The sequence below is a fragment of the Ptiloglossa arizonensis genome, chromosome 1, assembly GCF_051014685.1.
Source record: "Ptiloglossa arizonensis isolate GNS036 chromosome 1, iyPtiAriz1_principal, whole genome shotgun sequence".
Classification (NCBI taxonomy): domain Eukaryota; kingdom Metazoa; phylum Arthropoda; class Insecta; order Hymenoptera; family Colletidae; genus Ptiloglossa; species Ptiloglossa arizonensis.
Window position 1 is genome coordinate 19,327,371 of NC_135048.1, and position 19,011 is coordinate 19,346,381.

The 19,011-nt window shown below is 36.1% G+C and overlaps 3 protein-coding genes across 24 annotated transcripts in view; 2 read left to right on the forward strand and 1 right to left on the reverse strand.

Moving 5' to 3' along the window:
* Positions 1 to 241: 241 nt before the first annotated feature.
* Positions 242 to 11,179, forward strand: Yellow-b (L-dopachrome tautomerase yellow-b). Its single transcript, XM_076307195.1, has 6 exons — positions 242 to 508; positions 3,132 to 3,456; positions 6,080 to 6,492; positions 7,072 to 7,249; positions 8,247 to 8,458; positions 8,831 to 11,179. The coding sequence occupies exons 2-6, from the start codon at positions 3,183 to 3,185 to the stop codon at positions 9,125 to 9,127; spliced, it is 1,374 nt and encodes a 457-aa protein (XP_076163310.1). The 5' UTR covers positions 242 to 508; positions 3,132 to 3,182; the 3' UTR covers positions 9,128 to 11,179.
* Positions 11,180 to 11,934: 755 nt separating this feature from the next.
* On the forward strand, positions 11,935 to 17,383 carry Cyt-b5-r (Cytochrome b5-related). Its single transcript, XM_076307230.1, has 6 exons — positions 11,935 to 12,086; positions 14,468 to 14,700; positions 15,146 to 15,413; positions 15,831 to 16,122; positions 16,335 to 16,550; positions 16,857 to 17,383. Exons 2-6 carry the CDS (start codon positions 14,479 to 14,481, stop codon positions 17,131 to 17,133), a joined length of 1,275 nt encoding a protein of 424 aa, XP_076163345.1. The 5' UTR covers positions 11,935 to 12,086; positions 14,468 to 14,478; the 3' UTR covers positions 17,134 to 17,383.
* A 152-nt stretch (positions 17,384 to 17,535) lies between these two features.
* Mhc (myosin heavy chain) overlaps positions 17,536 to 19,011 on the reverse strand; it is a 52,412-nt gene continuing 50,936 nt past the window's right edge. For all 22 annotated transcript variants that reach the window (XM_076306984.1, XM_076306975.1, XM_076306966.1 and 19 more), the window contains one exon: positions 17,536 to 18,526. In XM_076306984.1, the coding sequence (XP_076163099.1) occupies positions 18,443 to 18,526 (84 nt within the window). In that variant the 3' untranslated portion in view covers positions 17,536 to 18,442. The remainder of the gene's footprint in view (positions 18,527 to 19,011) is intronic.

The window sequence follows — 19,011 nt, forward strand, 5'->3', positions numbered from 1 at the left end:
GTCAGCGAATAAGAAAAGGAATGAATTTTAACCGCGATTTTGTAATCGGGTCCACGGTGTTCTGGTTCGATTTTAAGAGGGACACTTTTACCGCTACAATGGTAATACAAACGGGTGACTTGAAGATTTTACTATAGTTTCTTCGGCATTCCATTCCACTACGTAATAACGTCATAGTTAGCGGGGAACGACGAATCACGGTGTTTTAACAGGTCTGTCGAGCGGATCAGTGCCCGCAAAGCCTTGAACGGTACCAAACGGTACCGCAGGAGAACGTCCTTCGTTTCGCTGACGAATTCTTAGTTTGTCGCGTGTTACCGCTGCAGCAACACCACGCTCGTTTCAACCTCTCCGCGACTTACCTCGATCGAAACGACACCCGAAGTGATTAACGAATAAACAACGCGAAGCGTCGGAGTGTGTAACACGGAAGCGACGGGGGTGGCCGAAACGAGCTCTTGGATTGTTCGTGGTGCTGCTGAGACATCCAAGGTGTACCCGAATCCTGGTAAAATTTATTAACGAGTAATATTTAACAGATCAACGTGCCCCAGTGACACCGTGCATTTACGTCCGAGAATGCACTCAGCCGCTCTATATTGCCACGGTTTAGTCCGGATCTGGGAAGGTTATGTTTGAGCGATCACAATGGAGAAAATTTCATATTCTTATCCGGTTTAGGGAAATTGCGGTTGAATATTTATTTGGAAATGAAAAATTCTACCATGTTTCGTTCTCGATGTTTTGTAAAATCGCAAATGTATTCCGTTGTTGAATCACGAGCACGGCGAATGTATTTGAAAATCGAAGCAATTTCGGTATAATTGTTGAAACATTTTTTTTTTGAAGATCTACAGAACGAATTTGAATGAGATAGCGAAGTGTAGATGCTGTAGGGTGTTTAGTGTAGTAGGTACGGATAAATGTGAAATATCACAAATAAGTCGAACGCGAGGAAAAATTAACTTTCATCGAAATCGAAAGGATGATCGGGTATTCGATCGTGAAACAATCGACTATGTCGGTTAAGTAATTGCGTAAACGAACCGAGTGTTTCAAATACATGTTTCCAATTTATTCTTGTAATATTTTGTAAATTATAGACGGTATTTTCACCTACGTTAAATTAATATTAATGTAGTGTTAAGATATTTTATTATGCGGTATTGAAAATACCAGGCCCAAATTGTTACTCAATTTAATATTGAGACGATTGGTAGAATTCTTTTGGACGTCTAATACTTGCCAATTTCGATTGTAGATTGCAGAATTCGAAATTTGTAAAATAGAAATTTGTAACTTTGATATGGAGAAACATTTTCCATTTAAGGAAAAAATTAGTTCGAAATGTCGATTCTTCTCAATGAAAACAAAGAAAGTAGAAATTCAGTATAGTCGATAATTTCGAAAATAATAAGTTTAAACAGGCAAACATTGAAAACTCAAAGTTCTATATTTTTTAAACAAATTCGAAACCGACAAAACGATGACTTAAACCCGTTCTAATTTTATACGGACTACGTTATATTTTAATTTCAACCAAATCCCTTGATCGTAAAAGTGTTTAACACGCTACTCTTAAAAATTGTCCATGACAAATTTCCACTACAATAATTCCCTTATTTGAATTACAATCTTTCATTTCGGATTCTAACGAAACCATCCGCATCACTGTTTGTGTTTTTACAGCGCGACTGATCTGACCCATTTACCAACAAGGTCAATTATTATTCGCTAATAAATTAAAAATTTGTACACGTTGCGTTATATTTTTACGATAATACTACCAATGGATCGGTAGCCAAATTGCACGAAATTTGAATAACGAGACAGCAGTTCAGTGTTTCCGTATCTATACACTCTTGTATCTATTTCCAAATGAACCAAATTTTATCTCAACGAAACACAATCAAGTGCTCGTTACGTATAAAATCAGATACGGTCCGTGAACGTTTTTTTTCAATTTGGTTGACTTATTCGCCACGATACGAAACTCACGATGGCCGCGGTTCGTAATTAGCGTAGTACGTCGAGCTGTGAAAATGCACCAGTTCGAGTTCATTACACGTATTCACAACGGTTTCTATTCTGTACGATACCGTATTGTGGCACCTCGTTGAGAAATTCTCGTGTATCTCTGTTGTAACGTTGCATCACGATGCGTTGTATTGAATTTCACGGATGACTATTTTCTCGATGAAAAATTCCAGCTAGGATTGCTTCATATGCCACGAATGTTTAGTCTGGGGAAACATTTCTTCCCGAGTTTCGCTCCTCGGAGAAAGCTTCACGGAGTTGACACGATCGAAACCAACAATAGAACTTTGACAATTTGAAAATTCTTCCATTTGAAACTCTATCGGTTGTATGTAACTATTGGACAACCTTTTTACTCCATTCTTAACTTTCGAAGTGAAAGTACTCCGAAGGCTAGCGAACACTTTTGTTTTTCTATTAATAAAAAGTCGGTTAAACACATGCTTAAGGCTCATTTTATACACTGTCCTTCAAAAGTTTCAAGCACTCCGCCATCTTTAAAATGTGCGAACATTTTTCGTGCGTACACAAAACGTTCTACGAAACTGTAATATAATACATTATTTGAATATAATTCGAATATACACGCATTCTTCGTAAAAGGAATCTCTTCGTACTTAGAGAATCTCTACCACCGGAAAATATCAAATTCCTAAATTAATAAATATTTGCTTCCTTTCGCAACGTAAATTATTTAATAAAGATATACGCGAATCTGACCTGTGTAATTCATTAGCGAATAATTTTATTTTAAATTGTAACGTTCATTTCTACGAAAATCAGATTTCTCGTTCCTGGTCGTCGAACCGTTGTAAAGTAATTTAATTTTACTTAAATTTCACGAATTTTTATAATCTCCAGTTATAATTAACTACCCTTTAAAAAGTTCTACTTAAAGATAAATAAATATTTGATTTTGCATCGGCCAGAATAACCGGATGAAGTGAATATTTCAACTCTTGGAACGCAATACCAATTTTATGGCTTTGCTTTGTCGTTGTGAGTCATTCAGAATTTACAATTCCAATGAGGAACCCTGACGACGAGCAATGGTGTTATATGTCGATACTCGAGTAAAAAACGTTAATTCGTAGCGTAAATACGTCAAAGGCCGAGCAGATTCGAGACAGAAACGGTTCACGAGAATGCAGACTAGCTGGATCATCCTTTTCCTAAACGTTCTGCTTCGATGTTACCTTTGGGAGACTGTTACCGCGACCGAGACTCTTCGAGTGGCTTACCAATGGAAACAACTGGATTACGACTGGCCGAGCAACGACACCAAGGAGCTGTTCCCATGGTACAAGCAGGAGGACAATCTTCCTCTGGGTCTCGAAGTCACAGACGATAGAATTTTTGTCACGGTACCAAGATGGAGACGCGGCGTTGCTGCCAGTTTGAATTACTTCTACATAAACGGTGAGTGGATCGATCGTATTGTATGGATCTTATCGTCACTGGTGTCCACTTTTCATTGTAAAATTATTTTCGAACGTTTGTAACATTTTGATTTGCTTCGCATAAATGGAAAATATTCCCGAATAAACGTGGTACCGGAAACTCCACGGATGCGTTCAGAATTTTCTCTCGAACACTTCTCTGCTAATTAGAATGAGAATAACGCGTGGTACGTTACATTGTTCCTTCTCGGACAAAGTGTCTTGTGCGTCTGTTCGTAATATGACATAATGTTTTGAAACTTCGTGTCAGGTCGTTGAATGCTGGTACAAAAATGATCACTGTTCGTGTCTCTTAAGCATTTGTTACTCATCAATTTGCAAGGTAAAAGATTATTACTGAAAAGGATCCACGACAAGGTCGAAAATGTTACACAAAGATGAATAACGAATAGTCAACGAGACTAGAAACACGAAATTGATTTTTAAACTTTATCGTACGAGGAGAACTTTCGTAATACGTGGAGGAAATTTTCAATCTTTTTTACAATGGAAATTTAAGTGTAAATACATTGAATCCACTCGACAATACGCTTTGTACCAAGTATAATGGAAAAACTAGGCAACCAGTTATGTATAATTCTCCAAGTTCTTCGAAGAAGAAACAAATGTCCTTCGTACGACAAATGATATGCACATATACAAGTGCAGCTTAACGCACAGCTATTAACTGCATCGCGAATTCCATTCTTCGTCGAATGGTTAAAGAATCGGTTCTTTTATGTAATAACTTTGCGATTTCATTCTTCGATCAGTTTGTCCTTTTGTGGGAATTAATTTTTCATCAAATGGTACAATTTACGGGGGTTGGAATTTCGTAAAAAAGTTTACTATTCTAAGAGTAACTTGGAAGTAACTGAAGTTCCACTCCGATGTGTGAAGCGTATCGCTGTACAAAACGTGTATTATGTGGAAGACTTAAATTAAGTTGGCAATTGAAACGTCGTGCGGTCTTCTCGTCAGTCTAGATTTTCCAGTCTCGATTAGTGTCGTAACATTTGAAAGTACTTTTACCCTATTCTTGATTATCAACTTATTACATAAGGTATATTTCGCGCTGTTCGATAGTTAAACGGCGAAACTTCGATATAGGTAACTTATATGCAGGATGTTGTATCTGGATAATTATATCGAGTAAAAAACAATTTAGCGCGTGCAGTTCGAAGGAGATCAAGGAGTTTGATTAGAATCGTACAAGGAAAAATGTTCAGGTCGAGGCTGTAACGATATTTCAAGGTTGTTTACGTTTTTTTAACACGTAACACGGATTTCACATTCTTTTTAACGCAATCAGGAATAACAAGACGAGGTGTGTACAAACGGTACAAAACGTTCGCGAACTAACGTAACAATACCGATACAATTGTTCGAGACGATAAAATTATGCGTGTCCATAAATTTTGTAAATTTGTAACAAATTGTACGAAAATCTACATAATGGTAAATCGTTTGAAACTTTCAATAGCGATAAATTGATCGGATACAAGCAACGTGTAAATTGTGAGCTTTGGGTCCTTGTCTTCTCACATACTTTATATTATTATTGTTCATTCTTTTCATCTTACAGATACAATAGATCGCCCAATAAGTTTTTTCGTTCGATAAGAAATGGAGCAATTAGGTTCGTCCTTTTATTTTTCCAAAGATGGTACTACTATTCAATGAACACGTGTGAAGTTTCATGTAGATCTCGTTCGTATATTAACAATTATTCAAACGTTGAAGTGTCGTAGTATTTTTTTACAATGGAAAAAACGACAAAACTTAGTCGAACAACCTAGTATTGTTTTATCAAAGAGGACCCAAAGTTTTCCAACGAACGTATGAACAAACTTTACAAATTTGTTCGTACGAACACACGGGTTTTCCAGCTGATGGCAAATCCAAACGAAAGGTCAAATCCGAGAGGTTTGGTGTGATTGCGAGTTGTACTAGGTCAGACGTTTTAACCAGTCTTCGAAAGGCCTGCGAGTGAGCAAAAATTACTCGAGACTGTCCACATTCTACTTATTAATAGTACCACGTTCCCCTTAAACCGGGACTGATCTTTCTTTCTCTCTGCAATACCTGTATTATTTCGGGTGTCTTCCTACACGTCTACCGATAGTTTTTGCTCCGATATAATACATAATCGTATCATTTGTTGTACTAAAAATTGTTTCGGAGCAATAATTTGACAAAGAAACAAGACCAAACTTCGAATTCTCATTATAAAATCTAACGAATCGTTTCTTCGTTCACCTACATACCGTACGTACAAGTTCCGCGTTGCAGCGTTCGAGCTATTACCTCTTTAATCCGAAGATCACGAACTATAAAATGAAGCATTCCTCTGGCACACCAGGGGGGTATTTTACTCGGGATAAGTAACCCTCTCGTCGTTATTAGAATCACAGACTGACGGATACGAATGATCCATCGAGCTCCAATCTACGACAATTTTGAAGACGTTTTCTCCTTCTGGTTATCCTTGTTGCTGAAGTCTAACACGATTTCACTTGGGATGCAATTCGATTTTTTACCCGCGGATGTAACTCCAAATGGAACGAATACGAGTTACAAATGATTGTCGTTCATTGTTTCAGACACGCGCGAATCACCAGCGTTAATTCCGTATCCGTCCTGGGAGACGCACCAATACAAAGCTGGAAGTGTACCGGAGATTATTTCCACGTTTCGAATTCGCGCGGATCAGTGCGATAGGCTCTGGGTCCTCGACACAGGATTCACCGACATCCTGGACAGCCCGGAACAACAAGCGCCTCCGGCTTTGATCGTCTACGATTTAACGAGCAATCGAATGCTACGTAAATTCGTTATACCCGAAGATCAGAGAACAGCCGATTCATTGTTCGCTAATATTGCCGTGGAGGATTATTCCTGCGACGACACTTACGCTTATTTGGCCGATTTGGGCGGTCCAGGACTTGTAGTATATTCGTGGAGCATGAACAATTCGTGGCTCGTGAAACATCACTTCTTTCATCCTGATCCTCAGGTTAGTAGCTTTGTCGTTGTAATGGAAACACTTCCCTCTTGGACGATAAAGAAGTTTTATCGGATATAATTAATTCGTCGAGGGATAAATCAATCGAATTATTAATCGAGGATTAAATTAATTGAATTATTGATGGTGGACTGGGTCGGTTGAATTACAAATGGAAGACTGAATCGATTGAATTATTAATCGAGGATTGCATATTAAATTACAAATGGAGGACTGAATCGATTGAATTATTTAGTAATCGAGGACTAAAGTTGCGTCGATTTCAGTTTTCCCCGATGATCGTAAACAGCGAGACAGTACGTGTAATTTGAAAAAATTGTACCGTAAAAGAATTGTACTCGCAAAATGAATGCTGGTCGACTTTGTCCCGCGATGCTTTCATCGTTGTTTTTTTAACGAGAACGGAATATCGTAAAGATTAGAACGCGTTAGAAAAATATGTTGCAACGAGAGAATCTCGGATGTATCGTGAGAATTGTGTTCCGCGGGCCATTAATTGACACTTAACAACGAAAATCGTATTAAAAATTTCATTACGTAGCGCCTAAAGTACGAAATTGTTTTATCAAGTTCGAGGAATTCAATGTGTCGGGACTCTCGTTCCAATGGAGCGATGGGTTGTTCGGTATGGGTCTTGCACCCATAGGCGATGGATACAGTACTATGTATTTCCATCCCCTCTCCAGCAGCATGGAGTTCTCCGTCAGCACAAAACTACTTAGAGATCCTAAACGTGCCAGTTCTTCGGGTAAGTGACGTAGAAATTTTATATTATTGTCTCTATAAATAAATATGATATTCAAATTTAATCCATCTTCAACGCGATGCAACGAACGAGGCTCTGGTGTAACAATCGATGTCGCAATAATCGTTCTGTTGTATTTCTTTCCGATATAACAACCAAACAAACGACACAAATTATCGGTTGTCGATATAAGTTCTCTTATTGATATTAGATTGTTCGATTAAACGTTCCGATTCGTGATCCAAATCTTTTCCAGCAACGTGGTTGCGATTGTAGAGAAAGATAAATTTACGAAAAGTATACAAAAAATTGATCTCTTCGTTATTATTTAACGAGAGACGATAAATAAAGAGAAAAAGTCTTAAATCGCTTCGTAACATTGTACATCACGTGTAGTCGTGTTGTATAAAAATTTGTTTCCTACTTAAAAGTTTGTTTTTCTTGCTGATAGTTATTTATATAGACGTGTAATTGATAATTAAATTAATCGGAAGAATGAAATAATTGTGCGCAATAATTCTACGATTCTGTGTGTTGATACACTATGATCGACAACAAAATTATAAAATATCTTCTTTTCGTATGACCTCATCGTTCATCGAATCGATAATCGTTAAGATTGTTGCGTATTTAATTAAACGATGTATCGAATTATTGATCTATTTGCATCGCAAACGAGTACGGTGCGTAGTTCTACCGGTTAACCAGGATGTAGTGCGGTGGGTCGTAGTGGGTTAAACACGTGTTCCCTGTGTGGTTCACATAATCGTCGATAGATGGCACGTAGCGTCACGAATGATAAAAGCGTATAATGTGAACGATGAACCGAGTTCACGTGCGAACAGGATTTTTCATTCAGATTTGGTAATCACAACGACGGTAACGAATAAAAATTGTAACGATACGTTTATGTTTTATTCGATCGATGAGGTAACTGCGAGTATAATTTAAGTACACTTTGTTCGTGTCACTTTGCGAAATAATCGTTTCTACGTTTTAGAGAATTTCCACGAATTTCACGCTCTTGGATCTCGTGGACACAATGGTCAGAGTAGCGTGAGCTTTTTAGACCTGACCACTGGAGTACTCTTTTACGCGTTGACCAACTTGAACGCCATTGCCTGTTGGAAACCTCAAAACATGTTTACGATCCAACAACAGGCCCTTATCTACACGGACAACGTCACGATGATCTTTCCCAATGACCTAAAGGTAATTGTGTTTAAAGCTTTTTTTACACCAAACATATATACTTACGATTAATCTTCCAGCCCAGAACCGTACATACAGAATTTTATCACGAAGTGTCCTTTTTCTAGTAAGAGACGCATGGACATTTTTTTCCTCTATCTCCATTTTTTACAGAAAACTGATACGAAACTAATACAAAACTGATAGATAAATTTCACACGTTATGAAAAAAATTATTCCGAAACTTTCGGAGCAGAATACCCATTTAAAAGAGATTTGAAAACTCTCTTTTAACTCGACGCGTCGAATCCAGAAAATGTCGTGGAAATTCCTCTCGGAGAATCTTGCAATTGTTGTACGTTAAACAATTTCATTTGTCCGTTTTTGTTTCAGATCGATAAGAACGGGCAAATTTGGGTGCTCTCGGATCGCTTGCCGGCTTTTATGTACTCTCACTTGAACCTCGAGGACTATAACTTTCGAATTCTCACGGGTTCAACACGAGAAGTTATAAACAGCACCGTATGCTCGATGGAAAGTCCACCTCCGACCACAGACAATCCACGTGATCCATCGGTGGTGAAGACCGTCTCGCCGAAAGTGCCTGAAAATTCCGGTCGCCCGAATAACTCCGAGTTCATTTTTATCCTGGCAACTGTCGTGGCATTTTTCGCCATTACGTACATCTGAGAAGTCTCAGCACATTTGACTAAGCGGTCGGCTGTAAACATTTGTCGTGCGCGACTCGATGTATCGAGAACGTGGATCTTGGAATGATATTCGAAGCTTTCGCGCAAACAAAAACAGATCGAAGCAAAAGATCCCCGAGTAACGATGTTGAAAGATGTTTAGGCAACGGATTAGATAAGATGTAGTCGCGAACACGCGCGATATTCATGGAATTCTGATGTAACCGATTTGAAATCAACTACAGTAACGTTAGGTACGATGTACTGACTCCTTGCAAGTGACGTACGCAATTAGCTTCCTCCTCCCTAACAAGCACCGATGGATCGGTCAGATGGCATGTTAATACGTATGAATTCCCAAGTATTGTATCGAGGTATTAAACCAGCATCGAAAATAAATTGTAATTGGTATTGGGAAGACTTCTTGGTAGTTTTTTTTAGTATCGATGCAATTCAAACATCGATTATCATTGAGATCTCGACAGGATAACGATGCGACCATCGACCGTGAGAAATTTATCGAATTGTAATCTTACGAAGTTACTAATTATGTTCGACGTTGAGACTAATTGTCCAGTATTACTATCGTATTATTATTATCGTTTCTTTTATCTTTTGTAAGTCGTGAATGTGATTAAAATGTGTACAAAACTCGATGCGACTGATTTGTATCGGCAGTCGTACGTCTCGAGAAGTTTGAAATCGTTTGAGGACATTCCTTGGAAAAGTTCGGTGAAAGAGAATCGATTTCAAATCTAAATGTAACTCAATGATGTAATATTAAAATATAATTGGGAATCAGTCCCATCGCGACTTAACGATTATTGATATAGGCGATGAACCAAAATACGCGAAAGATGATGATTCTACGCCTGAAAAAAAATAATAATATCGATTTTTATCGTATAGTATTTCATTTACGAGAAAATAACTTTGAAGATGAATTAAACACGCGTGCACTTCGTGTTACAGATTTTTCTCCAAACCACTGTTATGACTTACTCTTCACGTGATGTGATATCATAGCTTGTTTACCGTTATAATTAACTTTATTAGTAGTTGTTATTACATAGCTCTATATATACAGGAAGAGTCATTTAAATCGATCACTCAAATATCTTCCAAACTATATATTATATCAGAAAATGTTTGAAGTGTAGAGGGGAGGGGGGATAATTTAGCGCAATAAGAATTTCTTTTTATGCACGTATAGAGAGTATTTGAAAGTAGAACGGTAACAACGTCGAGTCATTTTGTCTTAACACGTTGAATGCCATGTTCTCTCAAGGAATGAACTCTAATATTAGTAAACTTTTAAACAAACTTACATCGGCAGTGTTGTAAAAGTAACGAGTACACTCGACAAACTATTCAATATTTCTACTTTTTACCCTACAATTTGAACAAATTTCGAGAACATTCTTGAAAATGGAAAATTGGCGCTACAGTCAATGTGTTAACATGGCTGCTCGAAACGTCTGATCCGATAAGCTCGCATCGAAGGTCGTTTTTTCTATGCAGAACACAGGGATACCTGTTCAAAGTTGTTTCTTTTTTTTTTTTTTTTTAACAAAGGTTCGTTCGAAAAAATTAATTTCATAATTTTTTATATACTTTCAGGCGTATAATTAACACTTTCTGGGTTGCTACGTATGCATCGATCCACCCGGTATAGTAAATCATAAAAGTATCTTTTTACTTTGCCGTCTGTTGATTTCAATGAAGTGGCGGGGAGATCATTCTTACTATGCTTTTGGCATTATTGGAAAACTTCTCTTTATAAGTACAATTTTACGAATTATTATTGATAACTTATTTGCAATACAAATATGTTTCTCTAATTGTTTAAAGAGTTCCTTGAAGTTTGTACATGAAATGCGTTCCCTAGGTTAATCGATTTGAGCATAAACATTGTTTACTTCCAAGGTTTAACATAACAACAATACAAATTTGTAGTATTAAAACGTAATAGAATATGTCTGAAACTTACATGTATAAGTATGTACCTACATTATAGTGTTAATTACAAATAGAGATGAAATTTTACAACATATGTTAAAAACTTTGTACGAGTTCTTCTTCAACGTCTTGTACTGTAATACCGATAGCCCATAATTTTACTGTAAGGGAGGTTGATGTTTTTAAATTAAACTCGCTACTTTTTACCAGTGAGATATACTTAAATGATACGCAAATAATAAAATCGCGGTGCATAGTTTGTAATAATCAGTATTTAATATACTTAAAGTACATAAAAATTTATTTTCACTTAAAGTTTATCACGGATCGTGCATTTAATGGTATATTGACAGACGAACAATAACTACCCTGTAAATTTATTATTACACTTGTAACTATCAAATTGTAGTTCTTACAGACTGAATTGTTCACATAATAAATCTTTACATTCTTTTTACTGAAAATTTGGCTATAAGTTCGCCACTCGTTCGGTTAATGCGAAGGGTGCATGGGTGTATTGCAACACGCATAGCGTTTGCTCTTGTTCCACGACTCGACAATTATGGGTGCTCCCGTATAGGCCTATGCCTCTTATCGAATCGACTAAATAGTTTAGTCTCCGGAATGTCCATAGTGTGCGTTTGGACGAGAGGCACATTTTTTATTATCAGCTCGCATTCGACGTACTATAAAAGTTTCCAATATGTATATTTATAAACTTATTTCTGTTTATATGAACCTGCATACTTTCACATGTGTGATAATGTACAAGTTCGTTTCATGGAGTAGGTTATCGTTACGGGGTCACAGCACGCACTTGCTCAGATTCTGACTTTTATCGTTTTGTACGTGTATAGACAAAGTATTATTTTCCGTGGCATTACTTCGCCAAAAGCAGTTCATTCCTCGATGTAGTAACGTTCGGTTATGCTTGGTGCTACTACTTGTAAATTATTTTTATCTAGTAGTCGACTATCATCGAAACAGTTACGAGTGGCAAGGTACGTACGTCCTCGTTGTAAAGCGATTACAATACTCCCACACCGACTAAATAAAGGGTATAATAAAACATATAACAATATTTCAATGAAAATTTTTCATTTACACTGGGTGAAGTACGCCCAGGTTGTCTTTACGAGGCAAATGTTAATTGTATTTTGGAAACCGTTATACAAAAAGATCGTATATAACACAATGGAGAATGTACATACGAAAAAAAAATTGTTTAAAATCTTGTACGTTCATTTTTTACGTTAGCTTTGAAAATATTTATTTTATCACTGTAGACTTCTGAGCTGAGTGCTTTGCAGTTGTTCAAGATCAATGACAGAGCTCAGAACATTACTCGTAGTGTTTATTTTTGTATTTATTTTATGTACACGATTGTTTATCAATGGGGAAAAAATTGCTGATTCTGCACAGAAGACGAGGAAGTTGAACGTACATGCATTGTACATCGTTAGTGTAAATATTGTTCGTACGTAAACAGCAAATATATTTTTTCCATTTTTAAATATTATTTACTGTTACATTTTCGAGAAAAAAATGTGTCGAAAGAAAATTAGACTTCGAAAGAAGAAATTTGTATAAAAAAATTTTTTTTGAAAAATGGTTTCTAGAATAAAATAATGCAACTGTTATGTAAAAGTCCGAACTGAAATCTTTCTACAACAATGTATTTAATACTTTTGATTTGTCCTCCTCAGAAAATAGTAATCATATACCTTCTATAAAACGATTTCTTGTGGCAATAAATTTATTTCCTGAGCAAAAAAAAATAAAAGAGTACATTTTTCGAGGAATTTAAAATTACTCAAGATCTAGACATTATCCATTCAAGAATTCTCTATTGATGCAACAGTACATGGAATCGAAAGAAAACGTAGAGATTTTTTACGATATAAAAAAAAAAAGTTAAATATACAAGTGAGATAATATGTTTAATATCTATTTATCACAAGTATTGTAATATTTATTATTTCCTTTTTGTTTTCTTTCATCCGCTTATGCATTACCGAACGTTGATCGTGAGAAGATCAACACTTTCAATAAACGCCACGACGCTGTCGAAATCTCACGAAAGTTTTTCCTTTCCATCTGTATTCTACAAGTGTATAAATTGATACACGAATATACAAAGGTTATCCTAAATTTTTTAATTTAACGCACACACGATAATAGTCAAAGGAATGGATACAAAAAAATGAGGTCCATTCCTATCTGTGTTGCAAATGTAAATAATTGTAATTACTACATCCCATGAAAAAAATTTATCTACAAAACGATAAACCGAAAATGATGATAGCTACTTATTAAAATTCGTATCGCATCTTTTTATTTACCTGTTTATCTTATTTATTACATTGTTTATTATGATGTGGAATGTTTCGACGATCAAACAAGTGGTAATTACAAACATCCTTATCAAAATAAAATAAATTGTACAGTTCATTAATTTTTTACGAATTGAAAATATTGCTAAACTTAATTCGAAGATTGTCGAAGGGTGATCCAAATATCGGATTAATTCGTAAATAATAGAAACAAATCGTGATTTCTTTTCTTAACATTTTAAACGTAAAAGCACATTAAAGTTCATCTAAGATGTATTAAAATTCGAGCGTTATGAATTTAATTAAAATTTTCTTGACCAATGAAATTCAGTACCTCGTTCTATTAGCGTGTAGGGTACAGAGTATATATATACATAATTACAAACAAGGTCCATAATTAATGATTCAGATTAATCTTCACGAGATACGCGATAAAAACTTTATTATTGCTGCTTATTTATGACATGTGACTTGTGACAACTCACGGTTTCATATAAATCATGGTTTTGGGATAACGTTTCGTTCGTTTAATAACACTCGAAATGTGTTTACATACAGCAGAATATTTTGAATGAAATCATCTAGCAATACGTTACGAGCTGATATGTATTACGTATTGACCGATTTACGCAACTGAAATATTTTGTAAGTGTTTCGTTAAAGCAAGATATAAGCGAAGTAGAAGAGGAAAATATGATATTATAGTTTACGGTTCATTGACACTTAATTTTCAATGTCGTTACAATCTCAAAATAATTGAACTTTTCTTTTTTAAACGATATCCGTATCTTCTGTTTATATAATTCGAGGAGACGTAAGACCTTACGAAATTAAAAAATAATTCCGTATAAAATCAAGAATCGTATTGCAATAAGATTAGCGATATTTTTTTTATCACTTTACATTGTACAATGATTTTCTCATCCTTACGATTTCAATCCTCGAAAAATGAAACGATAATCAAAATAGTTAGCTCGAGCAGAATATATTTACAAGAACGTGTAATGCATAATAAAAGAAAAACATCATAATGGTTTATCATTGAAAAGGTGCTAGAAAGATGATCGGAAGTTCGATACCAGGCCTGAAATCTTTTCCTGAAAGAAAAGGCATTCAAACACCTGCCGCCTTTCTCAATGCTAGAAGGAAGATAGACGGTGCCGAAGGACTGTGGAGATACAAGGATAATTTATACGATTTAGAAAAATTTGCCAAATTCCATCCAGGAGGAGAGGAATGGATTCGTCTCACCAAGGGTACCGATATCACAGAAGCTTTCGAGGTAATTATTTTCCATGAAAAAAGAAAACCGAGATATTTCACGATATCTGTAATACGACTATTTTATCCCAAATTTTAACTCCATTCATTATTACCAAACCCTACCAATTGTGAACTACAAGTTTTCTATTTACAAATTTTCATACGTAAATTTCTTCTTTTCTGATTTAAAACGCCTTTTAATGATCCGTTGAAAATACAATTTATCTATATACATATTTTGATCGTCTAATTTTAAGAACTTTCAGATTTTTAACATTTCTTTCCCAATCTAATATCGTCTATATTTTTAAAATATTTATAAAAGATTGTGATCATAAAAATTCATTTGTAGAAATTTCTCGTAAATGCGTTACTATTGAGGCTCCGTTAATTCTTAATCTCGTGTGTTCGTAATTTGGGCAATTCGATCGTAAATTCTTTTTAAACAAAGTTTCTCTTTGTAGACGCATCATCTGACCGAAAAAGCTGCGAACATCCTGCCCAAGTTTTACATAAGGAAGGCAGAAACTGAGCGATCGGTACCATTGACATTCGAACCGAATGGATTTTACAATACGTTCAAGAAACGTGCATTGGAGGCTCTGAAAGACGTCGATTTTCATCATCCATCGAAGAAGTCGAACCTCATTGCCGATTTCCTAGTCACTACTTCAATTATTTTGAGTCTTGCTGCGGTTAGCATGCAATCTTATTTAATAATCGTCGCCGCTGGTGAGTAAAAAATCTTAATCAGTCGAATCGGTTAGAAAATAATTTTTCTATCGATCGAACTTATTGAAAAATACTGTTCAATGTAGCACTGTTTAATAAGTTTTATCGAACGACAAAACTTATCGAGCAACCTAGTACTATACGGTTCAATAATATTTATCGAACGACAAAATTTATTGACCAACCTAGTACTATACGGTTCGATAAGTTTTATCGAACGACAAAACTTATCGAACAAGCTAGTATTGATAACAATTGTAACGTTAGAAAATTATTCGTAATAACGTACCTACTGTACGCGCGCGAGAAGATTGCGTTCGAAGTTATGGCGGGTCGTATTCGTTCAGGGGCGAACGTTCGACTTTAAGGCCCAGCTATGGACCGGGGAAGTGTTGAAAAACAGAATTCTATTTTCAGGAATTTTTCTCGCATGGACTACGATAATCGCTCACAATTATTTTCACATGAGGGACAACTTTCGAATGTATTACTTCGATTTGAGTACAATGTCGTCGAAGGAATGGCGCATATCCCACGTAATGAGTCATCACATGTATCCCAATACTTACTGGGATTACGAGATTTATATGGCCGAACCGTTTCTCCAATGGTATCCGTATAAAAATAAGTCAATGGTTCGAAGTTTTATCAGCCAACTTATAAGCCCTATAGTTTGGGCTTTAACGTTTCATCTTCAAATGATCAAAAGGTTCGAATTCTTCGACATTTCGAGTTCTCACTTTATCGAATGAGCACTATGTATCTCTTTAACCTTTACCAGAAGTAACCGATATTTAAACGAAATTAAATACGAGCGACTGATATTTAAATAGAAAGAAAATTTAAATAACGATACATTAGACAGAATTATTGCGTATTATCGCGATTCGATTAATAATGATAAAACTATGTTTCTTTTAGATATTACAGTATAGTCTTCGAGTACAATAAATTCGAGTTTCGCGATGCAGTGCCTTTCTTCCTCCCCGTTTTGATGTCTTTCTTCGCACCAAGCGTTTCGATTGCTTTCAAATTCTGGTTACTAATTATCCTAGCAGCGAGTTTTGTGTTCTCCATGATCGGTTTTAATGCCGCCCATCATCATCCTGATATTTTCCACGATGGCGATATATACAGGTCAGCTCATATTATAGTACTAATTTATGACAATGACAGATAAATATTTAGTCCAGATTGTTTGTCTAGATGGAACAATTTTATAATTACACAAAAATTGATTCAAAGAGTATCTAACTTTGTTTTCATCTATTTAAAATCAAATAGATCGCAATTATAAATTATTATTTTATACTAAATCGTAATGTAAAACTGCTCGGTGCCTTTTTTTCCATAGATTTCTTAAGAACCGAGAGTTTAGAATTTTATATTTGCTCTTAGAAATTTTGATTCGAATTTAAAGAATGTACCGTTGATATTTTTTAGGAACGATCTCGATTGGGGTTTGCTGGAATTGGATGCCGTGAGAGAACGAGAAGTAATCGACGATTCCGATTTCCTTGTACTGACCAATTTCGGGTTACACGGTCTTCATCATTTACTACCGACCGTGGACCATTCTTATTTACCGCTTTGTATGAAAGCATTCGAAGAGACTTGCAAGGAATTTAACATCGGCAGAGGGAAATGGACGCAATGGAAACTCATGAAGGGCCAATTCAATCAGCTGATGCGCAAGGAACCGAAGAAGAATTTTAGATAGAGCAAAATATAGTGTGCGATTAAACGGGCCATCGATGGAAGTATGAAAAATCCGTTGGTAATTTTGATGCTCTCAGATAAGGAAGACTGTTTACATATAGCGTAGTTCTTAATTCATTAGCAATATTTTGTTCAGTAGTTTATATTATTTAGAAGCAATATGCACCGAAACGTTTCCCGAACGACTTTGAGCCCGTACAACATCGAACTTTGTCACTAAACTTTTAATAAAACGATCGTTAAACTTCAAATTTACCGATCTTCGTACGTTTTATCATCTCGATGTTTGTTTTCTTCCAGTGGAGGATATTTTTTATACTTTCTAGGAATTACCGCACGGGGGGAATATTTTTCTAGGAATTCCGTTTTAAGGATGGGAGGGGGTCACGCACCGGGACAAATATTACGTTTAGTTCTTAACTTTATTTATTGCTTATTTACTTTAATAAATACATATTTCGGCTCTCTTTATAAATTACAATTAAGTTTATAGGATAGGATTATCATTTGGATGACATGTATAATATGCGCGCCGCCGTGCAAATCCGCGACTAACGTTAAATTCGTGTTCGTTGCTCGTCTTCTCATAACGTGTAATCTCGTTCCTTTATTTTGTTCATTTTTGTAGTGAATATTTTTCTTATTTACGAGTATTGATTCGTCCGCTTGATAACGCGCGTATGCCAGTATGCACGTATATTCCATTCTGCCACGTATTCGTAGTACAATATTGAAATTTCTTATTGGTTCTTATCGCCTCTCATCTCGACCGCTCGCATCTTTCCTTTCTCTCGCTTTCTCTCTTGCTCTCCCACTCTCACTCGTTCACTCTCTCTTTCCTCGACCGTCAGCGCGAGTGGTGAAGATTACGATTGTTTCCCTCCCCACGTTTCTCCTGATACCTTCCCAAACAATTGAATGTATCCCAATGTTCAAACGAGTAAACCCTCCTTTTCTTTTGCTTCATCTTCTTCTTTTATTTATTTATGTATTTATTTATTTATTTATTTATTTATTCGTTTATTAATTTTTTTTTCTTTTCTTTTCATTTCTTTTCTCATCTTTTTTTTTTTGTGTTCTCATTTCGAAACTGGCAAAGTGACCAAGCGCGGACATTCTCGTGTCGATGAAAGTAAAGATCGTGAGTGTACCTTTGTACGTCAGTGTGTCGGTGTGTGTAGGTGTGAATATGATGGGGTGAGTTATTTTGGCGAGATGACACGATGAAAGTTCGCTCGTTGCGATTAATCCTTTCGTTTGTCAAGCTATTGCGATCGAGTCTCTAACGGGTATGTTGGTCGCGTCGATCTTTACAGTTCACCATCGGGCTGCAGGTCGAAGCGTGGCGGGAATGCGGAACCATCCAATTGGGGTTTGAACGCAGATCGGTGTGGCTGAAAAATAAACGAACGCCTCTTAATTTTTGGATTTTCATTCACCTCGGTTGTGTACGACCGGGCCGGTGAGAATTTGTTCAAAAGCTTGCGAGTGATGTCTCTCTCCGCGGTAAACCGGGTAAAAAAGTATCTCGACAATTCCAACGATTCTAATTTTAACGAGAACATTGTATTTGAGAACGATACTTTCGAATGCTTCGAAACGATGCAAGCTTTTAAAGAAAACAAGTTTATGTTTTAGCGATGGGATCAAGTTCAATACGTATTCGCGAATTTCATCGCACGACATACGTCGAAATCAATGTTTCGCTCGAAGTTTAAGCGAACATGTGTTCGATGATCTGTACACTACAGACTAACTTGACGTTTCGACTTGAAACGGTATTACGATACGCGTTATAACATCGGACGAAACGTAACTGGTACAGTATTTGTTCGTTAAGATCTCGTTTCAACGACCGCGTAAAATTGCGTTTCCTCTC

Coding starts and splice junctions, on each gene's coding strand:
- Yellow-b (XM_076307195.1), top strand. CDS start 3,183: ATGCAGACTAGCTGGATCATCCTTTTCCTAAACGTTCTGCTTCGATGT. Junction 6,493..7,071: donor TCTTTCATCCTGATCCTCAG/GTTAGTAGCTTT, acceptor TGTTTTATCAAG/TTCGAGGAATTCAATGTGTC. Junction 8,459..8,830: donor TCTTTCCCAATGACCTAAAG/GTAATTGTGTTT, acceptor TTTTTGTTTCAG/ATCGATAAGAACGGGCAAAT.
- Cyt-b5-r (XM_076307230.1), top strand. CDS start 14,479: ATGATCGGAAGTTCGATACCAGGCCTGAAATCTTTTCCTGAAAGAAAA. Junction 16,123..16,334: donor CATCTTCAAATGATCAAAAG/GTTCGAATTCTT, acceptor TGTTTCTTTTAG/ATATTACAGTATAGTCTTCG. Junction 16,551..16,856: donor CACGATGGCGATATATACAG/GTCAGCTCATAT, acceptor GATATTTTTTAG/GAACGATCTCGATTGGGGTT.